This window comes from Oncorhynchus keta, unplaced genomic scaffold, assembly GCF_023373465.1.
Source record: "Oncorhynchus keta strain PuntledgeMale-10-30-2019 unplaced genomic scaffold, Oket_V2 Un_scaffold_14703_pilon_pilon, whole genome shotgun sequence".
Classification (NCBI taxonomy): Eukaryota; Metazoa; Chordata; class Actinopteri; order Salmoniformes; family Salmonidae; genus Oncorhynchus; species Oncorhynchus keta.
The window spans coordinates 248,558-271,575 of NW_026290792.1; the positions used below are offsets into that span (position 1 = coordinate 248,558).

Here is a 23,018-nt window from a genome sequence, read left to right on the forward strand (position 1 = left end):
ATCTCAAACTACTTTTCTGGATCTCCAGATTTAGTCTCAAACATCTTCTTTCTGTCTGATTTGTCTTCGATGTTCTTACGCCAGTCACCCACAGATTCTTTGTCCTGAGGTGGGAAGAGAAGCAGATCAAATATATTAGTCTACATTTTGTCGTGTTGGATCCATGTATGTTTGTTTCTATGTGCATTTGAGTAATACAACAATTAATCCCAAATAAAAAAAACAACGACTCAGAATCATCCACATTAGAGTGCTGGGGTGAAATAGTGTTTACACTATAGTAGTAGTTTCACCACTTGTTAATGTATCAGATTACACTCACATTATTTGTAATATAACATTTGGTGTCAGCAGTGGGATCCTCTTGAACTCTCATACAACGAACTCAACTGATATTAAGTTATAGTATTTGGAAGCAAATCTACCTCTTCCTTGACCTCCTTCTTGACTTGCTTCAGGTTGGCCCTCAGATCCATGGACACCTTGTGTTTGGAGCCCAGCAGAGCCTGGAGCATAGCATCAGCAGACATGCGGACTTTCTTCAGGACGGGCTTCTTGAACTTGCCCTTCAGGTCCTGTACTTTAATCTGCAGATCCTCAATCTGAACAGAGAGAGACAGAGACAGAGAGACAGAATAAACACACTACACGCACACCACATATCAGATATAACCCCACCTCTTTAGCAATACAGTATATCAGATATAACCCCACCTCTTTATCATTACAGATCAGATATAACCCCACCTCCTTAGCAATACAGTATATCAGATATAACCCCACCTCTTTATCATTACAGATGTAACCCCACCTCTTTACCAATACAGATCAGATATAACCCCACCTCTTTATCATTACATTATATCAGATATAACCCCACCTCTTTATCATTACAGATCAGATATAACCCCACCTCTTTATCATTACATTATATCAGATATAACCCCACCTCTTTACCAATACAGATCAGATATAACCCCACCTCTTTATCATTACAGATCAGATATAACCCCACCTCTTTATCATTACAGATCAGATACAACCCCACCTCTTTATCATTACAGATCAGATACAACCCCACCTCTTTATCATTACAGATCAGATACAACCCCACCTCTTTATCATTACAGATCAGATATAACCCCACCTCTTTACCATTACAGATCAGATATAACCCCACCTCTTTATCATTAAATTATATCAGATATAACCCCACCTCTTTATCATTACATTATATCAGATATAACCCCACCTCTTTATCATTACATTATATCAGATATAACCCCACCTCTTTACCAATACAGATCAGATATAACCCCACCTCTTTATCATTACATTATATCAGATATAACCCCACCTCTTTACCAATACAGATCAGATATAACCCCACCTCTTTATCATTACAGATCAGATATAACCCCACCTCTTTATCATTACAGATCAGATATAACCCCACCTCTTTATCATTACATTATATCAGATATAACCCCACCTCTTTATCATTACAGATCAGATATAACCCCACCTCTTTACCAATACAGATCAGATATAACCCCACCTCTTTATCATTACAGATCAGATATAACCCCACCTCTTTACCAATACAGATCAGATATAACCCCACCTCTTTATCACTACATTATATCAGATATAACCCCACCTCTTTACCAATACAGATCAGATATAACCCCACCTCTTTATCATTACAGATCAGATATAACCCCACCTCTTTATCATTACATTATATCAGATATAACCCCACCTCTTTATCATTACAGATCAGATATAACCCCACCTCCTTAGCAATACAGTATATCAGATATAACCCCACCTCTTTATCATTACAGATCAGATATAACCCCACCTCTTTATCATTAAATTATATCAGATATAACCCCACCTCTTTATCATTACATTATATCAGATATAACCCACCTCTTTACCAATACAGATCAAATATAACCCCACCTCTTTATCATTACAGATCAGATATAACCCCACCTCTTTATCATTACAGATCAGATACAACCCCAGCTCTTTATCATTACAGATCAGATATAACCCCACCTCTTTATCATTACAGATCAGATACAACCCCAGCTCTTTATCATTACAGATCAGATATAACCCCACCTCTTTATCATTACAGATCAGATATAACCCCACCTCTTTATCATTGCAGATCAGATATAACCCCACCTCTTTATCAATACATTATATCAGATATAACCCCACCTCTTTATCATTACAGATCAGATATAACCCCACCTCTTTATCATTACAGATCAGATATAACCCCACCTCTTTATCATTACAGATCAGATATAACCCCACCTCTTTATCATTACAGATCAGATACAACCCCAGCTCTTTATCATTACAGATCAGATATAACCCCACCTCCTTAGCAATACAGTATATCAGATATAACCCCACCTCTTTATCATTACAGATCAGATATAACCCCACCTCTTTATCATTAAATTATATCAGATATAACCCCACCTCTTTATCATTACATTATATCAGATATAACCCCACCTCTTTACCAATACAGATCAGATATAACCCCACCTCTTTATCATTACAGATCAGATATAACCCCACCTCTTTATCATTACAGATCAGATACAACCCCACCTCTTTATCATTACAGATCAGATATAACCCCACCTCTTTATCATTACAGATCAGATATAACCCCACCTCTTTATCATTACAGATCAGATATAACCCCACCTCTTTATCAATACATTATATCAGATATAACCCCACCTCTTTATCATTACAGATCAGATATAACCCCACCTCTTTATCATTACAGATCAGATATAACCCACCTCTTTATCATTACATTATATCAGATATAACCCCACCTCTTTATCATTACAGATCAGATATAACCCCACCTCTTTATCATTACATTATATCAGATATAACCCCACCTCTTTATCATTACAGATCAGATATAACCCCACCTCTTTATCATTACATTATATCAGATATAACCCCACCTCTTTACCAATACAGATCAGATATAACCCCACCTCTTTTATCAGATATACACCTCTTTATCATTCAGATATAACCCCACCCCTTTATCATTACAGATCAGATACAACCCCACCTCTTTATCATTACAGATCAGATATAACCCCACCTCTTTATCATTACAGATCAGATATAACCCCACCTCTTTACCATTACAGATCAGATATAACCCCACCTCTTTATCATTACATTATATCAGATATAACCCCACCTCTTTACCAATACAGATCAGATATAACCCCACCTCTTTCATTACATTATATCAGATATAACCCCACCTCTTTATCATTACATTATATCAGATATAACCCCACCTCTTTATCATTACATTATATCAGATATAACCCCACCTCTTTATCATTACAGATCAGATATAACCCCACCTCTTTATCATTACAGATCAGATATAACCCCACCTCTTTATCATTACATTATATCAGATATAACCCCACCTCTTTACCAATACAGATCAGATATAACCCCACCTCTTTATCATTACAGATCAGATATAACCCCACCTCTTTACCAATACAGATCAGATATAACCCCACCTCTTTATCATTACAGATCAGATATAACCCCACCTCTTTACCAATACAGATCAGATATAACCCCACCTCTTTATCACTACATTATATCAGATATAACCCCACCTCTTTACCAATACAGATCAGATATAACCCCACCTCTTTATCATTACAGATCAGATATAACCCCACCTCCTTAGCAATACAGTATATCAGATATAACCCCACCTCTTTATCATTACAGATCAGATATAACCCCACCTCTTTATCATTACAGATCAGATATAACCCCACCTCTTTATCATTACATTATATCAGATATAACCCCACCTCTTTATCATTACAGATCAGATATAACCCCACCTCTTTAGCAATACAGTATATCAGATATAACCCCACCTCTTTATCATTACAGATCAGATATAACCCCACCTCTTTATCATTACAGATCAGATATAACCCCACCTCTTTATCATTACAGATCAGATACAACCCCACCTCTTTATCATTACAGATCAGATATAACCCCACCTCTTTATCATTACAGATCAGATATAACCCCACCTCTTTATCATTACAGATCAGATATAACCCCACCTCTTTACCAATACAGATCAGATATAACCCCACCTCTTTACCAATACAGATCAGATATAACCCCACCTCTTTATCATTACAGATCAGATATAACCCCACCTCTTTACCAATACTTTATCAGATATAACCCCACCTCTTTATCATAACAGATCAGATATAACCCCACCTCTTTAGCAATACAGTATATCAGATATAACCCCACCTCTTTATCATTACAGATCAGATATAACCCCACCTCTTTATCATTACAGATCAGATACAACCCCACCTCTTTATCATTACAGATCAGATATAACCCCACCTCTTTATCATTACAGATCAGATATAACCCCACCTCTTTATCATTACAGATCAGATATAACCCCACCTCTTTAGCAATACAGTATATCAGATATAACCCCACCTCTTTATCATTACAGATCAGATATAACCCCACCTCTTTATCATTACAGATCAGATATAACCCCACCTCTTTAGCAATACAGTATATCAGATATAACCCCACCTCTTTATCATTACAGATCAGATATAACCCCACCTCTTTATCATTACAGATCAGATATAACCCCACCTCTTTAGCAATACAGTATATCAGATATAACCCCACCTCTTTATCATTACAGATCAGATATAACCCCACCTCTTTATCATTACAGATCATATATAACCCCACCTCTTTAGCAATACAGTATATCAGATATAACCCCACCTCTTTATCATTACATTATATCAGATATAACCCCACCTCTTTATCATTACAGATCAGATATAACCCCACCTCTTTATCATTACAGATCAGATATAACCCCACCTCTTTATCATTACAGATCAGATATAACCCCACCTCTTTAGCAATACAGTATATCAGATATAACCCCACCTCTTTATCATTACATTATATCAGATATAACCCCACCTCTTTATCATTACAGATCAGATATAACCCCACCTCTTTAGCAATACAGTATATCAGATATAACCCCACCTCTTTAGCATTACAGTATATCAGATATAACCCCACCTCTTTAGCATTACAGATCAGATATAACCCCACCTCTTTAGCAATACAGTATATCAGATATAACCCCACCTCTTTATCATTACAGATCAGATATAACCCCACCTCTTTATCATTACAGATCAGATATAACCCCACCTCTTTATCATTACAGATCAGATATAACCCCACCTCTTTATCATTACAGATCAGATATAACCCCACCTCTTTATCATTACAGATCAGATATAACCCCACCTCTTTATCATTACAGATCAGATATAACCCCACCTCTTTAGCAATACAGTATATCAGATATAACCCCACCTCTTTATCATTACAGATCAGATATAACCCCACCTCTTTATCATTACAGATCATATATAACCCCACCTCTTTAGCAATACAGTATATCAGATATAACCCCACCTCTTTATCATTACAGATCAGATATAACCCCACCTCTTTATCATTACAGATCATATATAACCCCACCTCTTTAGCAATACAGTATATCAGATATAACCCCACCTCTTTATCATTACAGATCATATATAACCCCACCTCTTTATCATTACATTATATCAGATATAACCCCACCTCTTTATTTATATAACCCCACCTCTTTATCATTACAGATCAGATATAACCCCACCTCTTTATCATTACAGATCAGATATAACCCCACCTCTTTATCATTACAGATCATATATAACCCCACCTCTTTAGCAATACAGTATATCAGATATAACCCCACCTCTTTATCATTACATTATATCAGATATAACCCCACCTCTTTATCATTACAGATCAGATATAACCCCACCTCTTTATCATTACATTATATCAGATATAACCCCACCTCTTTATCATTTTTTTTTATTTATTTTTTTATTTCACCTTTATTTAACCAGGTAGGCTAGTTGAGAACAAGTTCTCATTTGCAACTGCGACCTGGCCAAGATAAAGCATAGCAGTGTGAACAGACAACAGAGTTACACATGGAGTAAACAATTAGCAAGTCAATAACACAGTAGAAAAAAATGGGCAGTCTATATACAATGTGTGCAAAAGGCATGAGGAGGTAGGCGAATAATACAATTTTGCAGATTAACACTGGAGTGATAAATGATCAGATGGGCATGTACAGGTAGAGATATTGGTGTGCAAAAGAGCAGAAAAGTAAATAAATAAAAACAGTATAAAAACAGTATGGGAATGAGGTAGGTGAAAAAGGGTGAGCTATTTACCTATAGACTATGTACAGCTGCAGCGATCGGTTAGCTGCTCGGATAGCTGATGTTTGAAGTTGGTGAGGGAGATAAAAGTCTCCAACTTCAGCGATTTTTGCAATTCGTTCCAGTCACAGGCAGCAGAGTACTGGAACGAAAGGCGGCCAAATGAGGTGTTGGCTTTAGGGATGATCAGTGAGATACACCTGCTGGAGCGCGTGCTACGGATGGGTGTTGCCATCGTGACCAGTGAACTGAGATAAGGCGGAGCTTTACCTAGCATGGACTTGTAAATGACCTGGAGCCAGTGGGTCTGGCGACGAATATGTAGTGAGGGCCAGCCGACTAGAGCATTACAGCATTACAGATCAGATATAACCCCACCTCTTTATCATTACAGATCAGATATAACCCCACCTCTTTATCATTACAGATCAGATATAACCCCACCTCTTTAGCATTACAGATCAGATACAACCCCACCTCTTTATCATTACAGATCAGATATAACCCCACCTCTTTATCATTACAGACCCCACCTCTTTATCATTACAGATCAGATATAACCCCACCTCTTTAGCATTACAGATCAGATACCCCACCTCTTTATCATTACAGATCAGATATAACCCTTTATCATTACCTCTTTATCATTACAGTATATCAGATATAACCCCACCTCTTTATCATTACAGATCAGATATAACCCCACCTCTTTATCATTACAGATCAGATACAACCCCACCTCTTTATCATTACAGATCAGATATAACCCCACCTCTTTATCATTACAGATCAGATATAACCCCACCTCTTTATCATTACAGATCAGATACAACCCCACCTCTTTAGTATTACAGATCAGATATAACCCCACCTCTTTAGCATTACAGATCAGATATAACCCCACCTCTTTAGCATTACAGATCAGATATAACCCCACCTCTTTAGCATTACAGATCAGATATAACCCCACCTCTTTAGCAATACAGATCAGATATAACCCCACCTCTTTAGCAATACAGATCAGATATAACCCCACCTCTTTGTCACTTTTGCCAACTTTGCTGCCCAGGTCGTATCTCTCCTCATCTATCACATCAATCTTCTGGTGCATCTTCTTACACAGGTCCTGTTCAGAGACAATCACAGTGACTCATAACACGAGACAGACAGCCAATGTGTTACATTACAAATGTTGTTGTTAAATGGGATATTACTAGTGTAAAATGCAATCCAATTGTACTGTTATATTGTGAAAGGAAACGATAACAACTACAACTGGCATTAACACAGACAGCCCAATTCTGATATTTTTTTTCTACTAATAGGTCTATTGACCAATCACATCAGGTCTTTTCATATAAAATATTTTTCAGAGCTGATTGGTCAACAGAACAATTAATGAATAAAATGATGAGAACTGGGCTGCCTGTCTCAACGCAGCCATTGTGATACCTGGAGTTCTGCAATGGATCCTGTGAGCTGCAGAGGAGTGATATGTTCACTCATGTACTGTTTCCTGTCCTCTAAAGACTGGGCTTCCTCTTCCGCTATCAGTTCCTGGGCGATCTGGAGCATCAGGCTCTGGGGGACAGCAACAACACAGAAACCTTATTTTTTTTTAATGTACTTGAAAGATGAATTATCTGAAGCATTTTACAGATATTTACTACAAAAGTTGATCTAGTTACGGTAGAAGGGTTGAATCCTAAGAAACCTGCCTACACACAGCTGGAAGTACCATACCAACATAGTTACTGTGGTAGGTCAAAGCTGTGGGCTGGAAAACCTTGGTAGAACATGGGTGGAATAGGCGTTGCGGTGCTCATGTGAATCACTGTTTTTCAGCTTCAGACCAATGCTTATTCTCACTTAAAATGTAGTTTTCTTTGTTTTTAAAATAGTCCAGTCTTAATAAGGGAAAGGCCTCAAAGCAGTGATTGTCTTTTATATTTTTGATTTGTTAACATTTGTTATCAAAAAAGTGGTTGGATTGATTGTAAAAAAAATTGTACAAATCACAAGTGGTATTTTTGTCATAATGTTTAAGAGGTAAGAGATCTCTAAGCTGTTTATATAAGATCTCTGTTGAGTCACTAACTGGATAGAATCTTCGAGAGGTCATGAAGAAGTTATGGAAGTTGCCGTTGGTTACCTTCAGATGATGCTTGCGGCTCGATGACATCTTTTTCCTGTCAGAAAAGGTGAGTACAATACATATCATTCTCTTGTTGTTCAGGAACAGGTATGATCATTTTGTTGCATTTTGTGAAATAAATACAATAAATACAATTCTGGATATATGCAAATGTTGAAATCCACTTTTACTCACTCAGACATGATGTCTGTTTGGTCTTTTCACCGTTCTGAGGAAGAAGTAAAAACACTACAGTTCAATTATATTCTGCTGGTTTTTAACAGTGATGACTGTTCCATCCAATGCATATATTATTATTATATATATAAAAACGACACACAATGTACGGCAGCCATGACACACACAAGCCAGTTCCAAGAAAGATCCCCTGTCACGTTCCTTGTTCCTTTACTTAACAACCAAATCAGCAAATCAAATCAAATGTATTTATATAGCCCTTCGTACATCAGCTGATATCTCAACGTGCTGTACAGAAACCCAGCCTAAAACCCCAAACAGCCAGGAAGAGTCTATGCCTCCCCCAGGGACCACTATGTTACAAAGTCTTCATCATCAACATCATCATCAAGTAAAAAGGTTGGACATAAAGTAGCCAATGTGTTACGTCACTAAATAAAGTATTTTCTATTCAAATTGTACATCTATGTTTTCTATCATTTTTCTGTCAACTGACATACAGTGGACAATACATGAAAACACTGAAAAAGACACAGGGAATGAGACTAGCGGCTAAGTTTAGCTATACGTCTCCTGACTGACATTAAGATCTGATACTGTGTGAGGTATCAGCGGTTCTCACCACGACTTGGCTGTTACAGACAGAAACAAACAAACTTCAGCCAGGACACGTTCCCAAGTGCCTAAGATTTTTCCTAAAGGTCTTCAACTTCAAAGAGGAAATTAATGTTCCTATTCACTGTAATGCTTGGATTATTACTGAGTATTATTGACTATCACAGAGTATCACAGAGTTTTACTGATCATTACTGATCATTACTATCACTGAGTATCACTGAGTATTACTGAGTATCACTGACTATTACTGAGTATTACTGAGTATTACTGAGTATTACTGAGTATCACTGACTATTACTGACTATAACTGATTATTACTGACTATTACTGACTATAACTGACTATAACTGATTATTACTGACTATTACTGACTATTACTGACTATAACTGAGTATCACTGACTATTACTGACTATTACTGACTATAACTGAGTATCACTGACTATAACTGACTATAACTGACTATAACTGACTATTGACTATCGACTATCACTGACTATTCCGACTATCACTGACTATCACGACTATCACCGACTATTCACTGACTATTACTGAGTATTACTCTACAGACTATAACAGGCTGTCACATTGTCACTGTTTTGTGATCATAAGAATAAAATAGAAAATACATGTAATTTAAATAGATCACTAAACAATAGATATGACTTTTAAAAAACGTATAGTGAAACACCAGGGATATGAAGCCTGAACCACAGATAGCCTACGTATGTTAGTGAACCACAGATAGCCTACGTATGTTAGTGAACCACAGATAGCCTACGTATGTTAGTGAACCACAGATAGCCTACGTATGTTAGTGAACCACAGATAGCCTACGTATGTTAGTGAACCACAGATAGCCTACGTATGTTAGTGAACCACAGATAGCCTACGTATGTTAGTGAACCACAGATAGCCTACGTATGTTAGTGAACCACAGATAGCCTACTATATGTTAGTGAATAACAGATAGCCTACGTATGTTAGTGAACCACAGATAGCCTACATATGTTAGTGAACCACAGATAGCCTACGTATGTTAGTGAACCACAGATAGCCTACGTATGTTAGTGAACCACAGATAGCCTACATATGTTAGTGAACCACAGATAGCCTACATGTATGTTAGTGAACCACAGATAGCCTACGTATGTTAGTGAACCACAGATAGCCTACGTATGTTAGTGAACCACAGATAGCCTACGTATGTTAGTGAACCACAGATAGCCTACGTATGTTAATGAACCACAGATAGCCTACGTATGTTAGTGAACCACAGATAGCCTACGTATGTTAGTGAACCACAGATAGCCTACATATGTTAGTGAACCACAGATAGCCTACGTATGTTAGTGAACCACAGATAGCCTACGTATGTTAGTGAACCACAGATAGCCTACATATGTTAGTGAACCACAGATAGCCTACATATGTTAGTGAACCACAGATAGCCTACGTATGTTAGTGAACCACAGATAGCCTACATATGTTAGTGAACCACAGATAGCCTACGTATGTTAGTGAACCACAGATAGCCTACATATGTTAGTGAACCACAGATAGCCTACGTATGTTAGTGAACCACAGATAGCCTACATATGTTAGTGAACCACAGATAGCCTACATATGTTAGTGAACCACAGATAGCCTACATATGTTAGTGAACCACAGATAGCCTACATATGTTAGTGAACCACAGATAGCCTACGTATGTTAGTGAACCACAGATAGCCTACGTATGTTAGTGAACCACAGATAGCCTACGTATGTTAGTGAAACAGATACAGATAGCCTACGTATGTTAGTGAACCACAGATAGCCTACATATGTTAGTGAACCACAGATAGCCTACGTATGTTAGTGAACCACAGATAGCCTACATATGTTAGTGAACCACAGATAGCCTACATATGTTAGTGAACCACAGATAGCCTACGTATGTTAGTGAACCACAGATAGCCTACATATGTTAGTGAACCACAGATAGCCTACGTATGTTAGTGAACCACAGATAGCCTACATATGTTAGTGAACCACAGATAGCCTACATATGTTAGTGAACCACAGATAGCCTACATATGTTAGTGAACCACAGATAGCCTACGTATGTTAGTGAACCACAGATAGCCTACGTATGTTAGTGAACCACAGATAGCCTACGTATGTTAGTGAACCACAGATAGCCTACATATGTTAGTGAACCACAGATAGCCTACATATGTTAGTGAACCACAGATAGCCTACGTATGTTAGTGAACCACAGATAGCCTACATATGTTAGTGAACCACAGATAGCCTACGTATGTTAGTGAACCACAGATAGCCTACATATGTTAGTGAACCACAGATAGCCAACGTATGTTAGTGAACCACAGATAGCCTATCTGGTATGTTAGTGAACCACAGATAGCCTACATATGTTAGTGAACCACAGATAGCCTACGTATGTTAGTGAACCACAGATAGCCTACATATGTTAGTGAACCACAGATAGCCTACATATGTTAGTGAACCACAGATAGCCTACGTATGTTAATGAACCACAGATAGCCTACATATGTTACAAAACACAGATAGCCTACGTATGTTAGTGAACCACAGATAGCCTACATATGTTAGTGAACCAGCCAGATGTTAGCCTACGTATGTTAGTGAACCACAGATAGCCTACGTATGTTAGTGAACCACAGATAGCCTACGTATGTTAGTGAACCACAGATAGCCTACATATGTTAGTGAACCACAGATAGCCTACATATGTTAGTGAACCACAGATAGCCTACGTATGTTAGTGAACCACAGATAGCCTACGTATGTTAGTGAACCACAGATAGCCTACGTATGTTAGCTCTGGAACCACAGATAGCCTACGTATGTTAGTGAACCACAGATAGCCGGACAGTATGTTAGTGAACCACAGATAGCCTGCATATGTTAGTGAACCACAGATAGCCTACGTATGTTAGTGAACCACAGATAGCCTACGTTAGTGACAGGTATGGAACCACAGATAGCCTACATATGTTAGTGAACCACAGATAGCCTACGGTATGTTAGTGAACCACAGATAGCCTACGTATGTTAGTGAACCACAGATAGCCTAGTGACAGGCATATGTTAGTGAACCACAGATAGCCTACATATGTTAGTGAACCACAGATAGCCTACGTATGTTAGTGAACCACAGATAGCCTACGTATGTTAGTGAACCACAGATAGCCTACGTATGTTAGTGAACCACAGATAGCCTACATATGTTAGTGAACCACAGATAGCCTACGTATGTTAGTGAACCACAGATAGCCTGAACCACAGATAGCCTACATATGTTAGTGAACCACAGATAGCCTACAAACTATGTTAGTGAACCACAGATAGCCTACGTATGTTAGTGAACCACAGATAGCCTACATATGTTAGTGAACCACAGATAGCCTACATGATACCACTAGCCTACATATGTTAGTGAACCACAGATAGCCTACATATGTTAGTGAACCACAGATAGCCTACGTATGTTAGTGAACCACAGATAGCCTACGTATGTTAGTGAACCACAGATAGCCTACGTATGTTAGTGAACCACAGATAGCCTACGTATGTTAGTGAACCACAGATAGCCTACGCATGTTAGTGAACCACAGATAGCCTACATATGTTAGTGAACACAGATAGCCTACGTATGTTAGCTGAACCACAGATAGCCTACGTATGTTAGTGAACCACAGATAGCCTACATATGTTAGTGAACCACAGATAGCCTACAAAAAATATGTTAGTGAACCACAGATAGCCTACGTATGTTAGTGAACCACAGATAGCCTACGTATGTTAGTGAACCACAGATAGCCTGCGTATGTTAGTGAACCACAGATAGCCTACGTATGTTAGTGAACCACAGATAGCCTACGTATCACCTAGTGAACCACAGATAGCCTACATATGTTAGTGAACCACAGATAGCCTACGTATGTTAGTGAACCACAGATAGCCTGTATGTTAGTGAACCACAGATAGCCTACATATGTTAGTGAACCACAGATAGCCTACGTATGTTAGTGAACCACAGATAGCCTACATATGTTAGTGAACCACAGATAGCCTACGTATGTTCCAGTGAACCACAGATAGCCTATATGTTAGTGAACCAAGATAGCCTACAATATGTTAGTGAACCACAGATCTAGCCTACACTATGTTAGTGAACCACAGATAGCCTACGTATGTTAGTGAACCACAGATAGCCTACGTATGTTAGTGAGACACAGATAGCCTACGTATGTTAGTGAACCACAGATAGCCTACATATGTTAGTGAACCACAGATAGCCTACGTATGTTAGTGAACCACAGATAACCTACATATGTTAGTGAACCACAGATAGCCTACATATGTTAGTGAACCACAGATAGCCTACGTATGTTAGTGAACCACAGATAGCCTACGTATGTTAGTGAACCACAGATAGCCTACATATGTTAGTGAACCACAGATAGCCTACATATGTTAGTGAACCACAGATAGCCTACGTATGTTAGTGAACCACAGATAGCCTACGTATGTTAGTGAACCACAGATAGCCTACGTATGTTAGTGAACCACAGATAGCCTACGTATGTTAGTGAACCACAGATAGCCTACGTATGTTAGTGAACCACAGATAGCCTACATATGTTAGTGAACCACAGATAGCCTACGTATGTTAGTGAACCACAGATAGCCTACGTATGTTAGTGAACCACAGATAGCCTACATATGTTAGTGAACCACAGATAGCCTACATATGTTAGTGAACCACAGATAGCCTACATATGTTAGTGAACCACAGATAGCCTACATATGTTAGTGAACCACAGATAGCCTACATATGTTAGTGAACCACAGATAGCCTACATATGTTAGTGAACCACAGATAACCTACGTATGTTAGTGAACCACAGATAGCCTACATATGTTAGTGAACCACAGATAGCCTACGTATGTTAGTGAACCACAGATAGCCTACGTATGTTAGTGAACCACAGATAGCCTACGTATGTTAGTGAACCACAGATAGCCTACATATGTTAGTGAACCACAGATAGCCTACATATGTTAGTGAACCACAGATAGCCTACGTATGTTAGTGAACCACAGATAGCCTACGTATGTTAGTGAACCACAGATAGCCTACGTATGTTAGTGAACCACAGATAGCCTACGTATGTTAGTGAACCACAGATAGCCTACGTATGTTAGTGAACCACAGATAGCCTACGTATGTTAGTGAACCACAGATAGCCTACGTATGTTAGTGAACCACAGATAGCCTACGTATGTTAGTGAACCACAGATAGCCTACGTATGTTAGTGAACCACAGATAGCCTACGTATGTTAGTGAACCACAATCTATTTTCTAATCAAACATATCAACACAGACAATATGTCTTACAGGGCCCATATTTAAAACACACCCCCTGGGGTATAACTTTATAGGCTTGAGTGTCGGTGTTGATGAGGTCTTTGGCCCCAGTTGGTGGAAGGGGCCAGAGGCAGGTGGGATGGTAGCATCCTCAGATTGTAAATGAATCATGTCTGCAGGACATCTGGTGTCACCTCAGTGAGATAAACCAACCTAAAGGAAAACTATCCCATGAATCTACTCTGATTCAGGGATACGCTGTCTGTATCATCTGTCATTAATATGGATCTAGTCTGATTCAGGGATAGGCTGTCTGTCATTAATATGGATCTAGTCTGATTCAGGGATAGGCTGTCTGTATCATCTGTCATTAATATGGATCTAGTCTGATTCAGGGATAGGCTGTCTGTATCATCTGTCATTAATATGGATCTAGTCTGATTCAGGGATAGGCTGTCTGTATCATCTGTCATTAATATGGATCTAGTCTGATTCAGGGATAGGCTGTCTGTATCATCTGTCATTAATATGGATCTAGTCTGATTCAGGGATAGGCTGTCTGTCATTAATATGGATCTAGTCTGATTCAGGGATAGGCTGTCTGTATCGTCTGTCATTAATATGGATCTAGTCTGATTCAGGGATAGGCTGTCTGTCATTAATATGGATCTAGTCTGATTCAGGGATAGGCTGTCTGTATCATCTGTCATTAATATGGATCTAGTCTGATTCAGGGATAGGCTGTCTGTATCATCTGTCATTAATATGGATCTAGTCTGATTCAGCTACAGGCTGTCTGTCATTAATATGGATCTAGTCTGATTCAGGGATAGGCTGTCTGTCATTAATATGGATCTAGTCTGATTCAGGGATAGGCTGTCTGTATCATCTGTCATTAATATGGATCTAGTCTGATTCAGGGATAGGCTGTCTGTCATTAATATGGATCTAGTCTGATTCAGGGATAGGCTGTCTGTATCCCCTGGCATTCATATGGATCTAGTCTGATTCAGGGATAGGCTGTCTGTCTGTCATTAATATGGATCTAGTCTGATTCAGGGATAGGCTGTCTGTATCCCCTGGCATTCATATGGATCTAGTCTGATTCAGGGATAGGCTGTCTGTCATTATCTATATGGATCTAGTTAATATGGATCTTCAGGGATAGGCTGTCTGTATCATCTGTCATTAATATGGATCTAGTCTGATTCAGGGATAGGCTGTCTGTCATTAATATGGATCTAGTCTGATTCAGGGATAGGCTGTCTGTATCATCTGTCATTAATATGGATCTAGTCTGATTCAGGGATAGGCTGTCTGTCATTAATATGGATCTAGTCTGATTCAGGGATAGGCTGTCTGTCATTCATATGGATCTAGTCTGATTCAGGGATAGGCTGTCTGTCATTAATATGGATCTAGTCTGATTCAGGGATAGGCTGTCTGTATCATCTGTCATTAATATGGATCTAGTCTGATTCAGGGATAGGCTGTCTGTATCATCAGTCATTAATACAGTGATTTGTCGTTATGATCAGAAAATGTTCTCACTTTGAAATGCTTTTTCCTAATTGACTTTTGACATTTGGGGAATTTGGTTCACTGTGACATCTCAGATATAATTGTAAACACTAAGAGGATATGTAAACGTCTGAGAGGTTCCCATCCATCATTGTCATTATTAATCACAAAAGATGGCGTGGCTTTGAAATGCCTATAACCTTTAATAATGCATGGGTCCACATCCTGCTTCACGTACACTAGGATACACAAGACACTGTGAACTCACAACTTCAGACCAAAACCCTTTCTGACAATGAATGAATGCATTGTATTATGACATCGTTGTCTGATCTCTTGTTGGATTCATACACTTCACACATGAATATGAACATTCCCCAACACACAGTTAACCAATTAACCAATCAGATACATTATGAGGTAGAAGGTGGAAAATACCTTGATGAAGGAATCGGCAGTAACGTATTGGTATTTAACAATTAAATGGAGATTTTTCTCGTCAAGCGTCCATTATGCTACTAACAGTAGCTCTAACAGCAACAACTGACAGAAACCCAGGACTCCATTAGTTCAGGTGACCACGGCTCATTCCTCATGTTATCACCTCGTCATGACCAAAACCACCAAACACAGAAACCCAGGACTCCATTAGTTCAGGTGACCACGGCTCATTCCTCATGTTATCACCTCATCATGACCAAACACAGAAACCCAGGACTCCATTAGTTCAGGTGACCACGGCTCATTCCTCATGTTATCACCTCGTCATGACCAAAACCACCAAACACAGAAACCCAGGACTCCATTAGTTCAGGTGACCACGGCTCATTCCTCATGTTATCACCTCGTCATGACCAAAACCACCAAACACAGAAACCCAGGACTCCATTAGTTCAGGTGACCACGTCTCATTCCTCATGTTATCACCTCATCATGACCAAACCCAGGACTCCCATTAGTTCAGGTGACCACGGCTCATTCCTCATGTTATCACCTCGTCATGACCAAACCCAGGACTCCCATTAGTTCAGGTGACCATGGCTCATTCCTCATGTTATCACCTCATCATGACCAAACACAGAAACCCAGGACTCCATTAGTTCAGGTGACCACGGCTCATTCCTCATGTTATCACCTCGTCATGACCAAACCCAGGACTCCATTAGTTCAGGTGACCATGGCTCATTCCTCATGTTATCACCTCATCATGACCAAACACAGAAACCCAGGACTCCATTAGTTCAGGTGACCACGGCTCATTCCTCATGTTATCACCTCATCATGACCAAACACAGAAACCCAGGACTCCATTAGTTCAGGTGACCACGGCTCATTCCTCATGTTATCACCTCATCATGACCAAACACAGAAACCCAGGACTCCATTAGTTCAGGTGACCACGGCTCATTCCTCATGTTATCACCTCATCATGACCAAACACAGAAACCCAGGACTCCATCAGTTCAGGTGACCACGGCTCATTCCTCATGTTATCACCTCATCATGACCAAAACCACCAAACCCAGAAAACAGGTGTTCCAGACCAGAGCAATGCTAGTGTTCCCACTTCCAGTGGTACTATAGCTCAACTAAGACAAGGACACAACCTCATCTCAAACACACACAGAGAGGGGCTCAGCTATGAGTTAATTAATGATAGACATTTATGATTCACACGTTCAGCGTACCATAGTTGAACTAGGACAGGGGAAAGACAACACACACACAGAACAGAACAGAGATGACCAGACAAAACAGAGATGATCAGACAGGATCAGACAAAACAGAGATGATCAGAGAGGATCAGACAGAACAGAGAGGATCAGACAGAACAGAGAGGATCAGACAGAACAGAGAGGATCAGACAAAACAGAGAGGATCAGACAGACCAGAGAGGATCAGACAGAACAGACAGGATCAGACAGAACAGAGATGACCAGAGTGGATCAGACAGACCAGAGAGGATCAGACAGAACAGAGAGGATCAGACAGGATCAGACAGAACAGAGACAGGATCAGACAGGATCAGACAGAACAGAGAGGATCAGACAGAACAGACAGGATCAGACAGAACAGAGAGGATCAGGCAGAACAGAGAGGATCAGGCAGAACAGAGAGGATCAGGCAGAACAGAGAGGATCAGGCAGAACAGAGAGGATCAGGCAGAACAGAGAGGATCAGGCAGAACAGAGAGGATCAGGCAGAATAGAGAGGATCAGGCAGAACAGAGAGGATCAGGCAGAACAGAGAGGATCAGGCAGAACAGAGAGGATCAGACAGACCAGACAGGATCAGACAGAACAGACAGGATCAGACAGAACAGGGCAGACCAGAGAGGATCAGGCAGACCAGAGAGGATCAGACAGAACAGAGGCTCACCTATGAGTTAATCCGGCCAGCAGGGCAGTAGTGGTACAGAACGTGGGACTGCAGTGGCAGAGAGGAGGGCTGCGGTGGGTGGCTGTAACGCAGCCCTGGACAGACGGTTGTTTTAATGCTGTCCAGTGATGCCTCAGCACTATCCTGCCTAACTCTTTATGGACTTGGAGACCAACCCAGACCAATGGGCCGACACTCTTCTGAAAGTCTATCTCACCCCCCCAGTGCCCCTCCACTCCCCAGTGCCCCCACCCTGCCCCTCCACTCCCTAGTGCCCCCCCTCCCCACCCTGCCACCCACCCCCCAGTTCCCCCACCATGCCACCCTCTCCCTCAGGCACAGACTCCTACCCATCCCTTGACTTGGCAGGCTGCAGCCACTCTGTCCTCAGGATCCCTTCATATAAATAACCCCAGGCTTCAAGACTGTTATTGTTATTTTATGCCTTATTGACAGAGTACTGCCCCCGGCCTGTCTGACAGAGTACTGCCCCCGGCCTGTCTGACAGAGTACTGCCCCCGGCCTGTCTGACAGAGTACTGCCCCCGGCCTGTCTGACATAGTGCTGCCCCCGGCCTGTCTGGCATAGTGCTGCCCCCTGCCTGTCTGACAGAGTACTGCAACCTAGTCCCAACCTCATCACACCGTGGGCTTTACTTCCAGGTTTACTCAACTCAGAATGAGACTTATGAAGAGGATATATTGTTACCATCTAAGGGGCCAGGGTTGATTTGGAGACATGGGATTTAGTTGATTATGTTCATGGAACTAATAGAGAACAAGTTCAACGTTCTTTTTTTGTGTGTAAAAAAAAATCACTTTTTCTTGGATTTGACCTCAAACGTCACTTGGCTCTCCGAGGGTGTCTTCGGGGGAGTTGGGATATACAAAAAAAACACATTTCCATTTCACACATGTATATTAATACACACGTGTACATGTGTGAAATAGGACAAATATTACGATTAGAGTTGGACTATAATAGATGTACTGTTTCTGTACAGTGGTTCAGGATACGTGGAAGTCATATGCTTGGGTAGATACTACTGGAGAAACAGTTTAAACAACAGTTGCCTCTGAAGACGAGCCATTGCTCCGTGTTTGTTTGGAAAGCCACATTTAAAATGTATTGGTGTTATAGCAGACGTTCTAGTGGCTGTAGCTCGACGATTATGTTACTGGCTCCTAACAACGCAGTAACATGTCAACAAGTACACTAATTATCTCAAATGTAAATAAATAAGAAATATTGAAATGTCAGAACGAATGTTCTCTGTTTAAAAGGTTTAAACAACACTTACTGTCACACCCTGATCTGTTTCACCTGTCTTTGTGATTGTCTCCACTCCCCTCCAGGTGTCATCCATCTTCCCCATTATCCCCTGGGTATTTATACCTGTGTTCTCTGTTTGTCTGTTGCCAGTTCGTCAAATCAACCAGCGTTTCTTGTCTCAGCTCCTGCTTTTCCCCAGTCTCACTTTTTCTCTCCTTCCTGGTTTTGACCCTTGACTGTCCTGACTCTGAGCCCGCCTGCCTGACCACTCTGTCTGTCCCTGACTCTGAGCCCGCCTGCCTGACCACTCTGTCTGTCCCTGACTCTGAGCCCGCCTGCCTGACCACTCTGTCTGTCCCTGACTCTGAGCCCGCCTGCCTGACCACTCTGTCTGTCCCTGACCCTGAGCCCGCCTGCCTGACCACTCTGTCTGTCCCTGACTCTGAGCCCGCCTGCCTGACCACTCTGTCTGTCCCTGACCCTGAGCCCGCCTGCCTGACCACTCTGTCTGTCCCTGACCCTGAGCCTGCCTGCCTGACCACTTTATCTGTCCCTGACCCTGAGCCCGCCTGCCTGACCACTCTGTCTGTCCCTGACCCTGAGCCTGCCTGCCTGACCACTCAGTCTGTCCCTGACCCTGAGCCTGCCTGCCGTCCTGTACCTTTCCCCCTACTACAATGGTTATCGACCCCTGCCTGCCTTGACCTGTTGTTGGCCTGTTGCTGAAATAAACATTGTTACTTCGACACAATCTGCATCTGGGTCTTACCTTCAAACCTGATACTTACCTCTGAAGACGAGCCATTGTCCCTGTTGGCTGGTAAAGTAGTAAACTGTAGAAACAAGAAGACTCCATGTCGTGACCAGAAAAGTCATCAGGTAAAAGTCAAAATCAGCCCTTCACTGCTGAGCTGTTTCAGGTCATCTGATTTAGCTTTTCAATAGGAAACCCCTTCTAACTGAGCACAGGGTTTTCAATAGGAAACCCCTTCTAACTGAGCACAGGGTTTTCAATAGGAAACCCCTTCTAACTGAGCACAGGGTTTTCAATAGGAAACCCCTTCTAACTGAACACAGTGTTTTCAATAGGAAACCCCTTCTAACTGAACACAGTGTTTTCAATAGGAAACCCCTTCTAACTGAGCACAGTGTTTTCAATAGGAAACCCCTTCTAACTGAACACAGTGTTTTCAATAGGAAACCCCTTCTAACTGAACACAGTGTTTTCAATAGGAAACCCCTTCTAACAGTGTTTTCAATAGGAAACCCCTTCTAACTGCGTTTTCAATAGGAAACCCCTTCTAACAGTGTTTTCAATAGGAAACCCCTTCTAACTGAACACAGTGTTTTCAATAGGAAACCCCTTCTAACAGTGTTTTCAATAGGAAACCCCTTCTAACTGCGTTTTCAATAGGAAACCCCTTCTAACAGTGTTTTCAATAGGAAACCCCTTCTAACTGAACACAGTGTTTTCAATAGGAAACCCCTTCTAACAGTGTTTTCAATAGGAAACCCCTTCTAATAGTGTTTTCAATAGGAAACCCCTTCTAACTGAACACAGTGTTTTCAATAGGAAACCCCTTCTAACTGTGTTTTCAATAGGAAACCCCTTCTAACAGTGTTTTCAATAGGAAACCCCTTCTAACAGTGTTTTCAATAGGAAACCCCTTCTAACAGTGTTTTCAATAGGAAACCCCTTCTAACAGTGTTTTCAATAGGAAACCCCTTCTAACAGTGTTTTCAATAGGAAACCCCTTCTAACAGTGTTTTCAATAGGAAACCCCTTCTAACAGTGTTTTCCAATAGGAAACCCCTTCTAACAGTGTTTTCAATAGGAAACCCCTTCTAACAGTGTTTTCAATAGGAAACCCCTTCTAACTGTGTTTTCAATAGGAAACCCCTTCTAACTGTGTTTTCAATAGGAAACCCCTTCTAACTGTGTTTTCAATAGAAAACCCCTTCTAACAGTGTTTTCAATAGGAAACCCCTTCTAACAGTGTTTTCAATAGGAAACCCCTTCTAACTGTGTTTTCAATAGGAAACCCCTTCTAACAGTGTTTTCAATAGGAAACCCCTTCTAACAGTGTTTTCAATAGGAAACCCCTTCTAACTGAGCACAGTGTTTTCAAGTGGAAACCCCTTCTAACTGAACACAGTGTTTTCAATAGGAAACCCCTTCTAACTGTGTTTTCAATAGGAAACCCCTTCTAACAGTGTTTTCAATAGGAAACCCCTTCTAACAATGTTTTCAATAGGAAACCCCTTCTAACTGAACACAGTGTTTTCAATAGGAAACCCCTTCTAACTGTGTTTTCAATAGGAAACCCCTTCTAACAGTGTTTTCAATAGGAAACCCCGTCTAACTGTGTTTTCAATAGGAAACCCCTTCTAACTGTGTTTCCAATAGGAAACCCCTTCTAACTGTGTTTTCAATAGGAAACCCCTTCTAACAGTGTTTTCCAATAGGAAACCCCTTCTAACTGTGTTTTCAATAGGAAACCCCTTCTAACAGTGTTTTCAATAGGAAACCCCTTCTAACAGTGTTTTCAATAGGAAACCCCTTCTAACAATGTTTTCAATAGGAAACCCCTTCTAACTGAACACAGTGTTTTCAATAGGAAACCCCTTCTAACTGTGTTTTCAATAGGAAACCCCTTCTAACAGTGTTTTCAATAGGAAACCCCGTCTAACTGTGTTTTCAATAGGAAACCCCTTCTAACTGTGTTTCCAATAGGAAACCCCTTCTAACTGTGTTTTCAATAGGAAACCCATTCTAACAGTGTTTTCAATAGGAAACCCCTTCTAACAGTGTTTTCAATAGGAAACCCCTTCTAACAATGTTTTCAATAGGAAACCCCTTCTAACTGAACACAGTGTTTTCAATAGGAAACCCCTTCTAACAGTGTTTTCAATAGGAAACCCCTTCTAACTGAACACAGTGTTTTCAATAGGAAACCCCTTCTAACAGTGTTTTCAATGGGAAACCCCTTCTAACTGTGTTTTCAATAGGAAACCCCTTCTAACTGTGTTTTCAATAGGAAACCCCTTCTAACTGAACACAGTGTTTTCAATAGGAAACCCCTTC

At 40.5% G+C, this 23,018-nt stretch overlaps 1 protein-coding gene across 1 annotated transcript; it reads right to left on the reverse strand.

The window, feature by feature from the left end:
* Window positions 1-8: 8 nt before the first annotated feature.
* On the reverse strand, window positions 9-18,854 carry LOC127927500 (troponin I, fast skeletal muscle-like). The gene is made up of 7 exons (XM_052513972.1): window positions 18,662-18,854; window positions 8,740-8,773; window positions 8,563-8,599; window positions 7,863-7,991; window positions 7,447-7,536; window positions 426-602; window positions 9-104 (listed from the first exon to the last, which is right to left on the reverse strand). The coding sequence occupies exons 2-7, from the start codon at window positions 8,745-8,747 to the stop codon at window positions 9-11; spliced, it is 537 nt and encodes a 178-aa protein (XP_052369932.1). The 5' UTR covers window positions 8,748-8,773; window positions 18,662-18,854.
* Window positions 18,855-23,018: the final 4,164 nt, after the last annotated feature.